The 18349-nt window shown below is 33.5% G+C and overlaps 1 protein-coding gene across 4 annotated transcripts in view; it reads left to right on the top strand.

Annotated features, from left to right (window-relative positions):
- Positions 1–18349, top strand: part of LOC145242375 (leucine-rich repeat-containing protein 71-like) — a 124076-nt gene that overhangs the window by 64706 nt on the left and 41021 nt on the right. For all 4 annotated transcript variants that reach the window (XR_013862721.1, XM_080105379.1, XM_080105378.1 and 1 more), the window contains 4 exons: positions 2163–2316; positions 4613–4696; positions 11529–11621; positions 15294–15401. Coding sequence is in view for 3 of the 4 variants with exons in the window: in XM_080105379.1 (XP_079961505.1) it covers positions 2163–2316; positions 4613–4696; positions 11529–11621; positions 15294–15401 (439 nt within the window). In the remaining variant the exon portion in view is untranslated. The remainder of the gene's footprint in view (positions 1–2162; positions 2317–4612; positions 4697–11528; positions 11622–15293; positions 15402–18349) is intronic.

The following is an 18349-nucleotide window of genomic DNA, read 5'->3' as shown; positions in this document are numbered from 1 at the left end:
CATTTGCAAATCGGAGATATTACAATCTAGGGAGTATAAGGAAAGTTCTCCAAAATAGTGACCTTGTTGAGAAACCCCGCAAAAAAAAAAAGCCTTTCTTGGACATACAAAAATGCGTGTGGCTGTTTTGCCTTTTATATATATGAATGTTTCATCTGGACTAAATATTTAAAAACAATTCCAGCAAAGTCTGTTAATATATTGCCAATAACATGATACAATAATAACAAATAAAAATTTGATAAAGTTAAAAAAGAAGAAATTAAGAAGCTAAATTTGATTTCTCAACTTAAATCTGACAAGCTAACTTTATATGTCAGATATCTATTAAGGTATTTCCAGCAAATGATCCTTGACCTTCAAGTATTTTTTCTATCGCACAGGATTTGAATATCTGAATTTTTATTTTTTTAAGGTGAGAAGGAGTTGGAATGACTCAATCAAAGATGACCTGGAAAAGAATCTCATTGCTAAATATACAGATTTAATTGAAATATTTTTAGAGTACCTGTTATTGCTTTAATTGTGTTTCAGTCCAAGGAACTTCTGCCAGTACTAACTAGCAGAGCATTACCAAGTGTTGATCAAGTGTGTATGCAATGTGATGATGTATGGAAGTAAAACCTGTTCTGTGCAGGTGAACGATTGCATTGAAATGATATGAGATGGATGTTTAGCACAAGTCTTAAAGAGAATTTTAGATCTAATGATTTCAGAGGAGAACTAAATCTGGACAGTAAAACGAGACGTAAAAGGAGATTTCATTGGTATACTACTTGTGCTTGACATAGCATTAATCTGGAATGGGTTGAGCCGACTTAATCCATCCTTGTCACACGATAGCTGACCAAGCCCGATGATGTCAATAATAGAATAATTTTAAGCCAACTTGCTCTTCCAACAGCAAACTCTGCAGGTTTGAGGGCCCAGGTTGAGTTCCAGGTCACTTTTAGCTGTCATCAGTCATGTTTTTCTTTGCCCACCACATCGCTTTTTCCAACCTGTAAGAAAAATTGGGCAATTGTTTCATTGATGAACTCTTCTGGTTGATCGTAAAAAGCATGATCCAGTCAGTGTAGGTGTCTCGTGAGGATGTCTTGTCGTATTGGAGTTAATTTTGCAGTCAAAACATATTGTGTTGTTTGAGAAGAAGTACTGCCATTGGACATGGAGTATGTGATGCAGGAATTGGTGATCGAAAGTTTCTAATTGTCTAAGGTTTTCTACTTTCACAGGCCAGAATTCACTGTCATAAAGGAAGATTGTTTGCGCGAGTATTTAATATAATGCTCATTTCAATGCTCTACCCTATACCAAATCTTGACCTGCCTCCCGTCAAGATGAAAAATTTACCTTTAAAATGTTTAAGTGATTTTTGATCTGGAATCAGTAATTGTATCAGAATTGGGAATTTCAAACAAAATTGGTAATTGTATTGGAATCGACAAAAATATTAGAATCGGCCCATCACTAATACATACTCATCTCTACTGCTACACAATTTTGCAGATCTATGTATGTGCATGTATAGTTATAACAGGATCAGTTCTTCAATCAGCAGAAAGCATGAAATGCAAAATCAATTCTGACTTTGATGGCAGCTCCACTTTGATCCGTGATGAGATAATGACACCAAGATATTTGCAATCTCAAGCTCTTCAAAAACATCATCACTAATGACGATGCATGTTTCGTCTGTTGGGGTGAAGCCAACAATGAGTAATTTGTTCTTTGAGGCATTTATTTTCATTCCAATCTGTGAAGCTTATTTAATGTAAGTCTTAAAGATGCTGAAGCTTATTTAATGTAAGTCTTAAAGACAGGCTTAGATCTGATGACATCAGAGGAGGATTAAATCTGGACAATATAGAGAGATGTGTTCAAAATAGGAGACTTCGACGGTATGGCCATGTGGAAAGGATGGATGAGAGCTCTTGGGCTACAAGATGTAGAACAGTTGAGGTAGCAGTGTCAGTTCACAGAGGAAGGCCAAAGAAAACATAGGTGGAAATGAGAAAAAGGGGGATGCATAAAGACTAGATAAGAGATTGGTAAGTTTGGAAGTCTCTTTCATAAAACCATTTAATACATGCTAGCATGTAAAATGGACGTTAAAATGATGATGATGATTATGATGATGATTACAAATTTTTTCTTCATAGACTTGAGTATGTATCGTTTCGGCACAATCGAATGACAAAGAAAGGTGCCGAGAGCATCTGCCGTGCAATTTCTGATAGAGAAGCCATAAAGCTCACATCCATCATCCTTTCTGGAAATTTCATCGGAGACCAAGGAGCAAAACACTTTGCTGATGTAGGTACAATTTGTATGAATTTATTATAATAATAATAATTTGTATGAATTTATTATAATAATGATAATTTGTATGAATCTATAATAATAATAATAATAATCCAATTTCTGCCTCTATATTTAATATTAACATATCTTTTTCTTTTGGTCATGAGATCTCAGTTATCAAGGTCAAAAATTACTTGAGGATAAGGATTAATGCTATATTAATTTACTCACACATGCAGGAATTCTCCTAGCAATAAATAACAGCAGGTATTGCTCTTAAGAGAAATTAATATTCTGGTAGATAGCACTAACAGTTTCGCTTGTAGCCCTCTTATTTGTATATATTTTGTAATACTGCTCTTACTGATGCTGTTGGAAAATACTGACTTCCTGACCGAAAATGCACCAAACATTGATGTTATTGTTTTTTTCCCTTTTTTTCTGGAAAAACTTAATCATGTTCTGCAAAGTGAAAAACAAAAACAACAATTTTACTCTACAAAAGAACCAAATCAATAAATCAATCAAGATTAAATATTTGAAAATATAAAGAACTTGAAGCATAAAAACGTTTACCAAAATGACTGAACCCGAAAAAGGATATGCCACAAAACAAAACAGCCAGACCAAACACTATAAATAAATAGTTGAAGATATAAATAACTCAAAGTATAAAACCTTTTACCAAAATGATCATATTCGGCATTAAATAACCCAAAAAAGGGTTGATACGTCATAAAACAAAAAATCCAAACCAAAATAAATTAATATATTTGTTTACTCAACTCTCCTCTTATGTCTTTATTTTTTGTCCCCCCCCCCCCAAGGTTATAATTAATGTGATGGACAGATTATCAGTTCAATGATGAAGAATATTATGAGAGGACTGAAAATGATTGATGAAATGTTCCATTACTTATTTCATTATTGTTTATGACGAATGTTTTTTGACATTGGATTTGAAACAACCATGTTGCAAACCATGTTGCAATCTGCAAGGAAATAGTAATGTATGTGTCTCACGGATGGGAAGTTTTCGAAAAAGAAATTCTGTTCATGTAAATTCCACCTAAACCTAACACACGGAGGAAAGAAAGGAAAGTTGTTTTCAGTTGTGGTAGGATGACGAGATTTTGCTGTGAATGTCTTGCAAGGAGGAAACAGAGATTGAAGTTCAATCGAATATTTTCCATGGAAATTACAATAAAAATAGAGAAAAATTAGCAACGTCTCTTCTGTGAGGAAGAGGCTGAAGAGAGCAGAGCGCTTCCCTTCTCACTAGATTGCAAAGTTGATTTTTACTTTGCAAAGGCAAGAAAGAGTGCTCTGAGTGGTACCTTCCCAGACATGCCACAGTACACCATCAGAGGACGTATCTGACTCTTTAGAGAATGGCATCAGGAGTCAAATACTTTCTGGCACAAATGATCCAACCATATTCATCCGCTTTAAAAGGTATAAACCTGCAATTGCCCCTTTTCTATCAGCTACCAATAGATAAGATAGCAACTTGTGTTCAATTAATCAGAAACAAAGAAGTCGAGCATTGTTTTAAAGATATACACAGACTCAATAAGACGTCGTATAGATTATTTTGCTCTCAGGCCTGGTACATGAAGCTCGCCAGAAATTTTTTTCCTCCGTGTGTGTACTGAATACTAAACACAACTATCATGAAAAGAGTTTCTGCCAAAGAACATCTCATTTGTGGAACACCATACTGCAGGGCTACTTCCCAGCCAAGTACAACATGCTCGTTTTTAAATCCGATATTAACAAATTCTTATTGAGCCATCTATTTAAATAATCAAATCCTGACCATATAACCCAACGTTTCCAATTTCTCTCAAAGATATTATTCATCAGCAAATGACAATCTCTTTAGCTCTCATCCTCATGTGACCACTAAGCCTTTGTTATGTCGTGATGCATGAGAATATATAAAATATAAATAAATTTAATAATATAATAATAATAATAATAATAAATATAAATATATAAAAAAAAATGTACAGAAATAACAGGTTGACAGGTGATACTTCCTCGTTTCTACCTATTGATCATAATGACTCTATTCATAAAGTCAGGAAAAGTCCATTTAGTGGTGGAATAGGGTAGAACAGTATAACAATAACGTAAACATCCATTGCATATGCAACATTTCTATGAAACGGTGGCACGTAAGTCACAAAGGAATCCATTAAATTCTGGTATTGATCCAGATAAATGATCCAAGTTTTGTAAATATTTAACTCTTTGATATTTAGAATATTTGAAATAACAAGTATTTTTGTTTTTTATCCCCCAGGCTCTGCGAATAAACAGAACGCTTTTAATTCTTGGATTGGGTAACAATGGTATTGGAGACATCGGTGCCAAATACCTTGCCGAGGTAAAGAAATACTAATTATTTGTATAACTTGTAATAATGCTTAAGTTTGAAATAGAATTTCCTTGCTTTGTCATACACAAGTTTAGAATTAACATTATCTTTGGATATAAAATAGATTTTAAATAGAATTTCGTTGGTCTGTCATACATAAGTTTGAAATAGCACTTTCTTTGGTATATGTGATGACATCGACATCTGTTGATTCCAAGAAAAATGTCTGCAAAGCATTACAGATGATGGAAAGGCTGAGGAGGGAACGTCACCATTTAGATCTTGAAATGTTACCGACTATAACAACGGACAACACTATAATTTGGTAATAGTTGTATTGGAGACACCGGTACCAATGATCTTGCAGAGGTAAGAAATACTGACCAATTATTTGTATAACTTACATGACATGAGCATGACAGTAAAAAACTCAATTGTGACAAACCAAAGAAATACTATTTAAAACTTAAGCAATAATATTGTTAGATAATGCGTTTGTGACGTATTTGTATTGAATGTGTATACTGTTTGCATTGTGATGTGTTTTGAATGTGTATGTAGCACTAATAAATGTCTGTTGTATTCTTATCAAAAACTGACCATATGTATGTATCGTATACATTTTGTTGTTGTAAAACAAACTGTTGTCCTCGGATTCTTAATGTCTATTTTATGGCTCGTGACTCCTCGTGGTGTTGGTGCATGCATGTCAGAATATATGTTGCATACACATAACATGACATGATGACATACCTGTTTCTCCTATTGGTTTTTCTGGGAAGTTCGTCAACCATCCTTGGGGGAGCTAGAATCTGTTTAAAGGAATGCTACAAGACAAGACCCAAGACGATCTGAGATTTTATGTATTTTATTCACTCCCAGGTATTCATCACAGGAGAAAAGAATGATCGACGATCATTAGCCTGGGAGGTTCTTTTGTCTCCATTCTGAGACCTCCCTCTCCCTCATGGGGAGACCCGTTTTTAGCTTACCTGTCTTCTTATTTGTTTCCAATCCAACTGCCTCTATGCTTGCACAAACCTAAACACGTTACATGTGACATATCACTTCCAATACTCGTTCGGATATTTTCCAATGCAAACTGACCGGACACAGAGTTCAACAAAGTTTGACAACTTGTCAAAACATAATGATTCAAATCTTTGTTGTCCACTCATCGCTAGATAGATAGATAGATAGATAGATAGATAATTATATAGATTGATAGATACACAGATAATTTACTGCTTCTGCTCGGCTATTCTCTAACCATCCATCCATCCAGCCAGCGCAGCTGTAGCCGAGATTGAACTCACTACACGAGTTTGCAGTGTAATTCAAATCTTGTTGGTAGCTGAATACTTGATGCTTCGCCAGGGCTATCAAAAGTATTTTTTATCGTGATGCCATCACTAGATGAAGTGCCTACCACGACTTAAGAGAGGAACATCTACCCTTCAGAGAAGGGTAGACTGTGTCAGTTTCTCAAGCTGGTATTTTATCTTGTGGTACATACAGCGTCTCGCCTTCCCAAATGGTCACCTATTTGGCCAGCCTCAATGTTGCTTAACTCAGTGAACTGGTGAGACCCAGTGTGTCAACGTGATTGTGCCATCATATACAGCATAATCATGTTGACACACCAGTTCTTGCCAGATCACCAAAGGTAAGCAATGTTGAGCCTGGTCATTACTAAAATGGGTTACCAATTTGGGAATTCCAGGCGCTGTATGTGGAAGTATGTCGGCACCTCCTTGCAAGAGTTGCAAAAACCTAATGTTGTCATCTTCCCTGCCAAGGATATACATGCGACTGGGGACCACTTGTAAATTTCATACTCCTATGAAACTTCCTCTTTTGGAGGAAGCTGGTTCAACCTGATTAGGGTTATTGCTGATGCACACTATTCTCTAACAATATACCAATAAAACTGCTTTTTAAAACTTGACAAGTTAATGTGTATGTTCCCCTATCATGGGATTGTAAGGAAACAAGGGAAAAATGACACTAGTTGCTAAGGTCACTAATGACTGAGTAACGAGAAGAGAGAAATAGGAATTCACCATGGCTAGACAAGTTTTTACATGGTTGGTAATATGAAGAAGCTCTATCTTATATCCTCAATCTATCATGTTTGGTAGAGCTTCACCATTGTGAGGAAAAAGTTGTGTATTGTATGTTCTGTTATGTTATGTTGTAAGTCTGTTGCAGTGTGCCAGATCACTGGCCCCATTTTTGTAAACAAAATACACTGTGAACAGAAACTTGACACTCTTCAAAATACATCACAATCATGAGTGCTCAAAATAGTAACAACCTTTTTCAAACAACAAAGAAAAAAACGCAAAACTCAATTTTTCACAACTAAACAAAATAACAGACTTTTACTTTTAGACAGAGATTAAAATATATAAAGGCAATAAATGCCATAGACATTTTTTCCTGTAAGAAACCTGGCCCAAAATTAATTATACTATCTGTTTCAGTGCCTACTGATGTTCTGCTACTCATTCTAGTACCCACTGGCATCTAGCTACCTGTTCTAGTGCCTTCCGATGATCAGCTACCAATCTCAGCACCTATCAAAGTCTGGCTACTAGTTCTCAGCATCAGATCATGTCTGGATACACAATCTCCATTGCCATGCAATTTATCGTTTTTACTTGGTAACCCATCGTTTTTTAACTGATCATCTGTGTTTGTCATCTTTTTCTTATTGCCATCACCTTTTTTGCCTACAGTCTACTTTATTAGTTGCAGGTTGATTGGCACCTCATCCTTTCGATCCTCTTCAACAAGTCCACTTTACATTTTTAATTTGCAAATAAAATGTGTATTGTATGTTCTGTTATGTTGTGTTGTAAGTCAACTTTACATTCATCAGTATGTAAATAAATGTGTATAGTTTAGTCGGTCGTATAGTTCCTTGTGCTGTGTGCCCCATAGAATTAAGTTTAGTAGATGTTTTCCATTATAGTTTAGATAAAAACTAACCAAACCATTTATAACATAGTGTTGAGATGATTAATCAAAATCGGAATTGAAAAACTCGGAAATTTTAGGAGTATTGGAATCGGAAAATCTTTAGCCTACTTACCTATTTTAAAAACGATTCTTTAAATGTTTTTGATTTTTGTTTAAGACTTAATTTTCCGTTGCTGATAATAATGATAAAATGATAGATGTTTATTGATTTTAAACTATTAGTAAAACTAAAATTTAAGTATCATAATTTTGGTAAAAATTGTACCAGCAAAATGGCACCAGAAAAATGGCACTGTTAAAATATCACAGGTAAAAATGACAGAAGTTGTTAAATAGGAAAAAATGCCACAAGTGAAAAATATTAATGAAAATCTCATATTGAATTTATAAAAAACTTGGGTAGGATACAAAAATGAAAACATTAAAAAGTTTGTGGAATTCAAAAAAAAAAAAATATATATATAGATGAGAACTCTCCAGAAAATAATTTAAATACCTCTCCCCCCTTCTCAAAAATTGAAATTTTATAGTTTATGCGTTTCCGCGATTTTTGATCTGGAATCAGTAATTGTATCAGAATTGGGAATTTAGAACAGAATCGGTAATAGTATTGGAATCGACAAAAATATTGGAATCGTCCTATCACTTGTACATACCCATGTCTACTGCTACTCAAGACGTATCAATATCAGTTCTTGAGATGTGTGTATTCAACATGGGCTTTCTTTTATTGAAATTGCTCCAGACAAGATATAAAGTCACTTAATGTAAGGAGATAAAAAAAAAATACTTCAAGGTCAAAAGCTCACCAACAATAAGTGTTAGACGGATAGATTCTGACCGAGCAATTCTTCTCCTTTTGTCAGATTTGGTTGGACTAAATGGCAAAATAAGAGAAGCAAGAGTTAACAATGAAAATAATGTCTCATAATTAAGTCTGACAGAAAATGAAAATCTTATTTCAAAAATGCTTGACAGACCAATGAAAATCTTATTTCAAACATGCTTGACAGATCAATGTTAATCTCCCTTCCATTAAGGAAAATAAACCAGCATACAAGAGGTGGTGCACTTTGACCCATTAAAAATTACCTGAGCAACCCTGTCAGTATTTCTTGGTGAGAGCCATAAATTCTTTTCCAAAGACAGAAGGCAAGATCTGGGTGGGTAAACCTCCTATGGCTGAAGAGAACAAAATATCTCAGCTTGACAGAAGAAAATTCATTACAATAGTCCAGTCTTTGTTGAACTTATCGTATTTTAGACGTAAGAAAGTATCTTTCTTTGCTTTTCTAATGATTCATACTGGCTCAATGGGCTACCAGTTCACAATCAAGCATTGCAGACTGACTAAGATGATATTTCAAATTTAATCATGACAGACTAAAGAAATGCTATTTCAAACTTAATTGTCCCAGACCAAAGAAATACTATTTCAAACTTAATTGTGACAGATCAAAGAAATGCTATTTCAAATTTTGTTGTGACAAACCAAAAGAAATGCGATTTCAAACTTAATTGTGACAGACCAAAGAAATGCTATTTCAGACTTAATTGTGACAGATCAAAGAAATAATATTTCAAACTTGATTGTGACAGACTAAAGAAATACTATTTCAAACTTAATTGTGACAGACCAAATAAATGCTATTTCAAACTTAATTGTGACAGACCAAAATAATAATACTTCAAAATTAATTGTGACAGACCAAAGAAATGCTATTTCAGACTTAATTGTGACAGATCAAAGAAATAATATTTAAACTTGATTGTGACAGACCAAAGAAATACTATTTCAAACTTAATTGTGACAGATCAAAGAAATACTATTTCAAACTATACCAACTATAGAAATAGCAACTCATTCAACTTCTAGCAGCTTCTTTATTTGGATGTCTAAAAGAAGAGATGTGGACCAGGAAGGACATTTCAACAGCTCTACAGTTAAAACTTCACAACATATTAATAATTCCTATTGCTATATATGCAGGTGAAACGTGGACTATAAATGGTAGAGCATGAGAGTAAACTCAATATCTTTGAAATCAAATGTTTAAGAACTATTTGAGATGCGCAAAGAAATTAACATGGTTGGAATGTGTTTCTCAGTTAGCAAACTTCAGCTTTATAAAGAAATCCTATAAAGATTTAATTGAAGAAAGATTAAGAGAACAACCATCAAATAGTTAGGTTGACCAGATAACACTTGAAACTGGTAAATGCTGTTTTAAAAGCATCTTTTATCGAACTGCTTTTTGATCTCTTACTGTACCAACATGCAGAAATTCAAATGTAATGTGAACAGACATCTCGCTGCACAACTCCCCACTTAGGATGCCCCTATGGATATAATCTCTCCTAATTTACAGTAATCTCTTATGTCTGTTACAATATGCCTTGAAAAAGAGACGTGCATATCTAAAAGAAATAATTTGGAACGTGAAGGACATGTCAACTGCTCCGAAGTTAAAACTTCACAATGTATTTATAATTCCTATTGTTGTATATGCAACATGGACTATAAACTGGCAGAGCATGAGAGCAAACTCAATGTCTTTGAAATCAAATGTTTAAGAATTATCATTGGAATAACATAGAAGACAGATGAAGAAATACAAATATCAGAAAAAAGGTTTAATATTAGCAGATTCATCTATAGTGTTATTAAAAAAAAAAGGTTAACATGGTTTGAACATGCTTCCCAGCTACCGGACTCCAACTATGTAAAAAAATCTTATAAAGAAGATTTCATTCCAGAAAGACTAAGACGATGTTCACCAAAGAGATGAGCCAACTAGATGAAGGTTGAGATTGGCATATTGCTTCTGACAATTGAAAAATTAGTCCAAGACCATAATAATTTTGTTTTCAAGCATGTGCTGAAGCTCTATGGCGTATGTAAATAAATCAAGTCAAGTCAACATCTACATTAAACATTTGTATTGATTGTGAGTTTTAATTGTCATAGTCTTGATTGTTTGTATGCTTCAAACTAACCCGACGGTCTTCCTTTTCCTCTGCCACAATGCAATCAATGGGCAACCATTTATTTCTTCTAACTAAAAACATGTTGATAAGATAGAAAGGGTTCACTTCGCCATGGCTTCCAGTTTTAACATCAGGAATTGACAACCGGTATTTATCGAAAAAAAACTTCCTCATTATATTTTTTGAAGCCAGATGATTTTTGCTTTTTCTGTTTTTTTTTTGTTTTTTTTTTAACATATAATCAAATCAGACTTTTTTTTTGTATCATTGGAATGTGCTTTAGTTTGAAAATAGTTTTTGTACTTCTACAGAATTTGAACCAAACTGCTTTTTTAAACCATAACTGTAACCTAAGTTCTAGATTTATTTTGAAAACAAAGTTTAGTTTAGTTCAAATTCTGTAGAAGCACATTAGCAAAACATAAAAAGAAAGATCTGATGCATAACTGATTCCCATATGTGCATCCAAGTTAAAATAAAAATTTGGGTATTTTGAAGTATAGACAAGAAAACGAAAAATTTATTTGTATTTGGAACTAAATAAACGTTTTAAAATAAGTTAAAACACAATAACTTATCAAGGTAGGTAGAAAAGTAACTTATCTTGTCTTTAGTAACATTTATTTTTTATATTTGTATTTTGGCCACTTTTTTTGTTTTGTTGCCTATACTGTAAAATGCCAAAAACATTCAACCAAAACCGAAGTGCTTTAAAATGAAGAGGGATTGTTTTTGATAAACGCCGGTTATTGATTTTCAATTTCAAGAATGAAAGCCATCACCAAGTGGACACTTTCTATTTTACCCCAAACAGCTCTGCCTTTTTGATAACTCGAAACAAAACCAACAATTCTTGTACTCTTTTTAGGTCCTCTCCAGGTTTGCTTTGACCCAAACGGAAGTGGCAGAAAGGAGGAAGCTTCTTGCTGAAAAAGGGAGCAATGGTTGCAAGAATTTATCGGTATGCAAATATATTCGGTGACCTTCCTCTTTGTTTTTGTTGAGTAAATTTTACAAGAAAAGTCTTCTACTCTTTTAATTAATACATTTTATGTAGGTTATAAATTATGAAGCAATAAAAATCCAAGAAAAATCATTTATAGACAATAATTACGAAATCTGCATAAATTAAAATATCATATTTAAGCGTATTTTACTTTTAAATAATTAAGTAATTTTTAATGGCTAAAAACCAAATCAAATTTTACTTTAATGGCTAAAAACCAAATCGTATTTTACTTTAATGGCAAAAAACCAAATCGTATTTTACTTTTAAATAATTAATTAAGTAATTTTTAATGGCTAAAAACCAAATCAAATTTTGACTCTTTAGCAGTAATTTTTAATGGCTAAAAACCAAATCAAATTTTGACTCTTTAGCAGTAATTTTTAATGGCTAAAAACCAAATCAAATTTTGACTCTTTAGCAGTAATTTTTAATGGCTAAAAACCAAATCAAATTTTGACTCTTTAGCAGTAATTTTTAATGGCTAAAAACCAAATCAAATTTTGACTCTTTAGCAGTAATTTTTAATGGCTAAAAACCAAATCAAATTTTGACTCTTTAGCAGTAATTTTTAATGGCTAAAAACCAAATCAAATTTGTTCCCCAGTTCCAAGTTCCCTTCTGTCGAATAATAAATTTAATTGTAAATTTTAATTTACAGTTTTAAATTCTTTTATTTTCCCATATATATGAGCAAACTTTACTTGTGCGGGTGGAAACTCAATTGACTTTCTTGGAGTTATATTTTTGGATTATACCGTCATTGGATTATTTACCTTTCACCAGACTGTCTGTTCGCATGTAATCACCTTTTTCTTCACCATATTCCCTCTGCTCCACTTTTTGTTATCAAGTAAGATCTTTGACTTACTTGTTGTTTCATCAAATACTTTTGTATGCAAAATCCGATCCCGCATTTTGCTAATTCCTGCCCTCTGATGGGAAGGAAAGTATTTCTTCGAAACTCCGCCCTCTGATGGGAAGGAAAGTATTTCTTCGAAACTATCCACTTATCAAGTGTTTCCTTTTCAGATTAAATATGTTTTTAACTCTTTTTCAAAGTGTTTTTTAACATGTTTTATTAACTGTTTGCTCCTATTATAAGCTCTATCTCCTATTTGGTTTTATCGAGATTTTACATCTGGTTGAGATTACTTTATGAATATTAATTCTTTAATATTTATAATATACTTTAGTTTTACCATCTTGGATCATTTTGGTAAATTTAATTGTAATTTTTATTTTATATATATATATAAATATATATATATATATATATATATATATATATATATATACTATTTTCACAAAAACAAGACAACAAAAGTTGGATTGGTAGCAACAAGTAGTGTATTTTCATTGTTCGTTACAAATGTTTCAAGCTGAGGGGTGGAGATATAACGCTTTCAACAATTCTTACCTGTTCTAGATAATCTTACTAATATCATGGTTAATAAAACTAAAAGAAAAGACAGAGTTTTTTTTGGCATGGTAGCAACGAGTTTCTCTATTGCTTATAAGTATGAAGTTATTTTCATCTCATATCTCTGCATTAAATAAATGTCTATCACCAGGACAAATCAGTAAGCCAGGAAAACGTAATTTGGCTTGACAGCATTTAATGGCAAACGACAACAGTGCTACATAACCACAGAGAGTCCTCACTACTTCAGAAAAGCAGTCGACACATAATGATAGAAACTGCAAAGTGGTTCCTCCACATGATGGCATAATGCTGTTCATGGAACTTTTATTTATTCATATTTTTTTATTTTTTTTACTCATATTCAATCCAAACAAGTATATTGCCAGTGAGACATAAGGGGCTATTGTGAAGTAGAGATCATTTCTACAGTGACATTCTAAATAGGGAGTTGAGTAGTGAGATATGAGTTGAACAGTGAGATATCTGTTAACCTTAAATGCTTAAATTTCTGCATGTTAGTACAGTTTGGGAAGCAGGATACAGGGAGGGAATTCCAAAGTTTAGGAAAAAACTTTTAGAGTAGAAGGCTTTCTTGCATCGGTGAACCTCTACAAAGAAGACGTGAGATTTTGCTGCTTGTCAGATTAGTTGGGGGTATTTACGTCGAGGGAGCACTGATGCTACGAGATCATCAAAGCACATTCCATTAAAGTACTTGTAAAACAAGCACAGGGGCGCAATATTGCAGGGATGGGACAGAAGTTTGTGCTTAGTTGACTTTGCCCAATAGAGAGATATTTGTGGTTGATGCATCGGCCCATATATGGCAACCATATTCCATGCATAGACAAATAGTGGCTTTGTAGGAATATAGGATACTGACAGGTGTGAGTGTTTTTCTGGTGCAGCAAAGAAAACCCACCTTCTTTACAGCAGTCGTGGCAATATCTTCTATGTTAGCAGTAAAGCAGAAAGATCTAGTGCTATTCAAATCTAAATTTACAAAGCTAAAAAGAAAAGCAAGTTTTTTTTATTAAGGTTACTATGAGTTTTGTTGTTGTTTATATGTATGAGAGGTGTTTCAAAAGTAATGCTCTTATTTGTTATTCCACCCGAATGGAACAGAGGAGATTGCAAATTGCATTGTTGTGATGAGTGAACTTATGCATTTATCACCTGAAAGTTTCATCTCTCTGTTTTAGATATTGACGCTGTAAGACACTAAGAAAGGACCCCCTGTCAGGGGCATGCATCAGAAACAAATGCATCATTGTATTCCTGGCAAAAGTGCAGTAAGAATGGTGGTGACTATGTAGAAAAATAAATCCTGGAGCACAAAAGATCGTTTGCTTTAATGGTACTATTACCGTTTTCGTTTTTTGTAACTCTTCAACTTTTTGAGTTAAAAAAATAGGATGCTTTACTTTTTGAATGACCCTTGTATGAATAAGTGCACTCTGGACGCCCACGCACAGTTCATCAATGGCAAAAATGGTAGTGACTATGTAGCAAAATAAATCCTGAAGCACAAAAGGTTGCTTGTTTTAATGGTACGACTCCTCGTAGCTCTTCAAAAAAAAAAAAGATAGGAGGCTTTATTTTTGGAACGACCCATGTAAGTGTTACCAAATGAGATGAATTTTTTATTATTTATTTCTCATCCCCCAAACAAGGCTTATTACCACTTAGAATATAAAAGGCTACTATTTGGACTTATGTCTAATAGGGTACTGTGGGGAGTTGAGCAACGAGATATCTGTTCACATTACATTTAAATTTTTGCATGTTAGTACCGTCAGGGAAGCAGGAAGCAGGGAGGGAATTTCGAAGTTTATCAGTCCAAGGAAAGAAACTATTAGAGTAGAAGGCTTGCCAGCATCTAGAGACCTCAGCAACGAAGAGGTGGGATTTTGGTGCATGTCAGGTTAGTTAGGAGTATGTACACCGAGAAGGCACAAGTGTTATGAGCTCATCAGAGCACATTTCATTAAAGTACTTGCAAAACAGGCATCGGGATGCAACATTAGCCAACAGTGTGGGACAGTTTGACTTTTGTGACAAAGCCATGGCAAAATGGGAATACATAACTCACTCTGAGAATTGGTGAATATTTTAACATGTATTTTGTGTGATAAAAAATATGTAGGAAAAATTACATTTGATTTTGCTTTTGAAATCACTGACACTTTCTTGATTTACAGCCTCCTGTGAGCCGTAGAAGTGAATCACGTGATCCTAATGTTCCCGGATCCAGGAGTACTCCTGTGACAGACAAAGACAAAGCAAAGAAAGGACTAAAGGGTAAAAAGGTAAGACATTGATGAACAGCGTTCAATTGCTGTCAAGCATTTCAAATTAAGAGAGAATAGGAAAGTTAAAATTTTAAAGAGATATGCCATTCCATTAGTAGAGCTTTTCTTTTTTGCAAATGTCGTCGTCGTCATCATCATCATCATCATCATCAAAACGTTGCACAAATAACACTCAAGATGAGAATAATAGTATGATCCAAACAAGTGATATAAACAGCAAATTTAGTTTTAAAAACCAAGCATATAACATGTAATTATTAAAAGAAAAATGTTGTGTTCTGATCAATATATATATATATATATATATATATATATATATATATATATATATACTAGCTGTGCCCTGCCAAGCGTTGCAGTGGCTCAATTTGGTGTAATGGAAAAATTTAATAAAAGAGAAAATGCATGTTTCTTATATTAGTACAGCAATCCACTGCAAAAAGTGAAAAAGAAGGCGAAACTGAAAAAAATGGTACTCTTGCAGAATTTGATCTGGATCCTCGAGAGTTTCTGTCAATCATTCATGTTTTGGACTTGACCAACAATCAGTGGATGAAGCCGAACAGAGCAAAAATGTTGAAACGCTAAATGCTTTTTTTTTTGTTGTTGTTTTAAAAAATGTGATTTAGTAATTAATATTTGGTTGATGGTGGGGGGAGGGGGGTTACTATACACAGATTCGAAAAAGTCATCCAAAAACAAATAAATGAAAGCAAAGGTAAGGTAATTTACGTTTCTACCTAATTGGATAATTGTTTAGTGTTTTTATGTAATGTAAAATGTTTAATTGGCTCAAAAAACAGAAATGGTCGCGAATACTGTTGAATACGTTAAGTTTGGGAAAGTAAGTTGAAAACTAAAAACTATACAAAACAGTGTCTGAAACTCACCGAACATATGTTACCATGACATAGGCTGACATAATCGGTAGGTTTCTGACAGTATTTTGTATAGTTTTTTTAGTTTTAACTCACTTTCTCTAACTTAAAGTAATCAACAGTGTCCACCACCATTTGTAGCTTTCAAATACACCAATAAACACTGTTTTTCGAGCCGACTAAACGTTACATTAAATGAAAAGGGTTTATATTACTAAACACAGATACAAAGAAGTTGTCAAAAAATAAATATATAACAAATAAATGTTATCAAAGGCAAGAAAAGTAAGTGTTCTACCTAACTGGATAAGATTTTAGTGTTTTTATGTAATGTATAATCGGTTCAAAAACATTCAATGTTTATCAGTATATCTGAAAAATACAAATGGCGGCAGACTGTATCGAACACGTTAAGTTTGGGGAAATTTTGGGAAAATGAGTTTAAACTAAAAAACTATACAAAATACTGTTAGGAACTCACTCAATATATGTTACCATGATGTAGGCTGGCATGTAATCGGTGGTTTTAAACTTTTGCTCGATACAGGTGATGACTTTTAAAAATCCCTTTTAGTGATTACCTGGTTTGAGGATATTTGTACAACTAAACGGCAAATCTGCTCAAAAAAATCCGGTATTATTTTACTTTAAGGCCCATTTCACGTTCATATATAACAAAATATTTTATTGTAGATTTCGGTGTGCTAAAAACGAATCTGCAAACCGTTTACATAGCAAAAAAAAAGTTTTCATGACATTCATGAAATTACTTTTTCGAAAAGTTGGTGATCACTTTTCAATGTAAATTTAACTTAGAATGAGAACCCACTTTCTGGCCACCTGAGAGTGGGGCATTTTTCTGTTTCTTGGCTAAAAAGTTTTTTGTTTGATTTCTTTTGCATGGTAATAACCCCTGAACTCTGGGACTATTTTCCATTTAACAGCCGTAGCCTTCGTTTACGCTATGCGTAAGCATAAATGAAAGCTGTTTAGCCAATAAACATGGGAAAAAATCCCCCCTCTCTAAGGTGGCTAGAAAATGGGTGCTCATTTTAAGTTAAATTTACATGGAAAAGTGATCGCCAATTTTTCGAAAAAATAATTTCTTCATATCATAAAAACTATTTTTTTGCGACGGAAACGGTTTGCAGATTCGTTTTTAGCACACCGAAATCTTTAAAAAAAATGTTTTGTTATTTACGAACGTGAGACGCACAGCCCTTAATGGAAAATTATATCAAAAATCCGGGGGAAAATAGTTTTCAATAAAAACAGCAAATGAATTCGATAGAAAAAAAAATGGATGCTATTTTTTTTTTCTTTCTGTGTGTTTCTTGGCTAAAAAGTCTTTTTGTTTGATTTCTTTTGCATGGTATTAACCCCTGAACTCTGGGACTATTTTCCATTTCACAGACGTAGCCTTTGTTTATGCTATGCGTGAGCATAAACGAAAACTGTTAAATATGCATTCGCGTACCAAACTGCCTTGTCAAAAAAACCTTTAAGCCAATAAACACGAAAATAAATGCCCCTTCCTCAGGTGGCCAGAAAGTGGGTGCTCATTTTAAGTTAAATTTAGATGGAAAAAGTGATCACCCACTTTTCGAAAAAAAAAATTTCTTCAGATCATGAAAACTATTTTGGTACTCCTTGGGCGTTGATTTCCATGGCGACCCGCAGAATTATTTAATGGTCGTTCCCTTAGTACCCCCCTAGTCAAGGCTTATGCATGCGCACGTAACATTTTTTATTTATTTACTTACGTGGTGGAGTTTCTATACTGATAGGTTTTTTGAAATTTTTTCACTGGATTATTATTGATTGAACACTAACCAGATTATGAAAAAAAATTGAAAAAAAAAATCATTTCAACATTTGAAAGGGGTACTCACTTTTTAGTTACCACGTTCTGGTAAATCGGTCACTTTTTATTTATTTATTTATTTTTTTTTCTAAATACGGAAGTGTCTTCGGGAGATATGAAATGGTCGCATGTTGACGAAGCAATGTATCGGGAGGCGTACGGGATTAAAAATTATTGGTAAATTTTTAGATTAGGTCCACCTC

The sequence above is a fragment of the Euprymna scolopes genome, chromosome 21 (assembly GCF_053919585.1).
Source record: "Euprymna scolopes isolate OS-2025 chromosome 21, ASM5391958v1, whole genome shotgun sequence".
Lineage (NCBI taxonomy): Eukaryota > Metazoa > Mollusca > Cephalopoda > Sepiida > Sepiolidae > Euprymna > Euprymna scolopes.
Note: the sequence above shows the minus strand (reverse complement) of the source record. Positions and strands in the feature narration are given on the sequence as shown.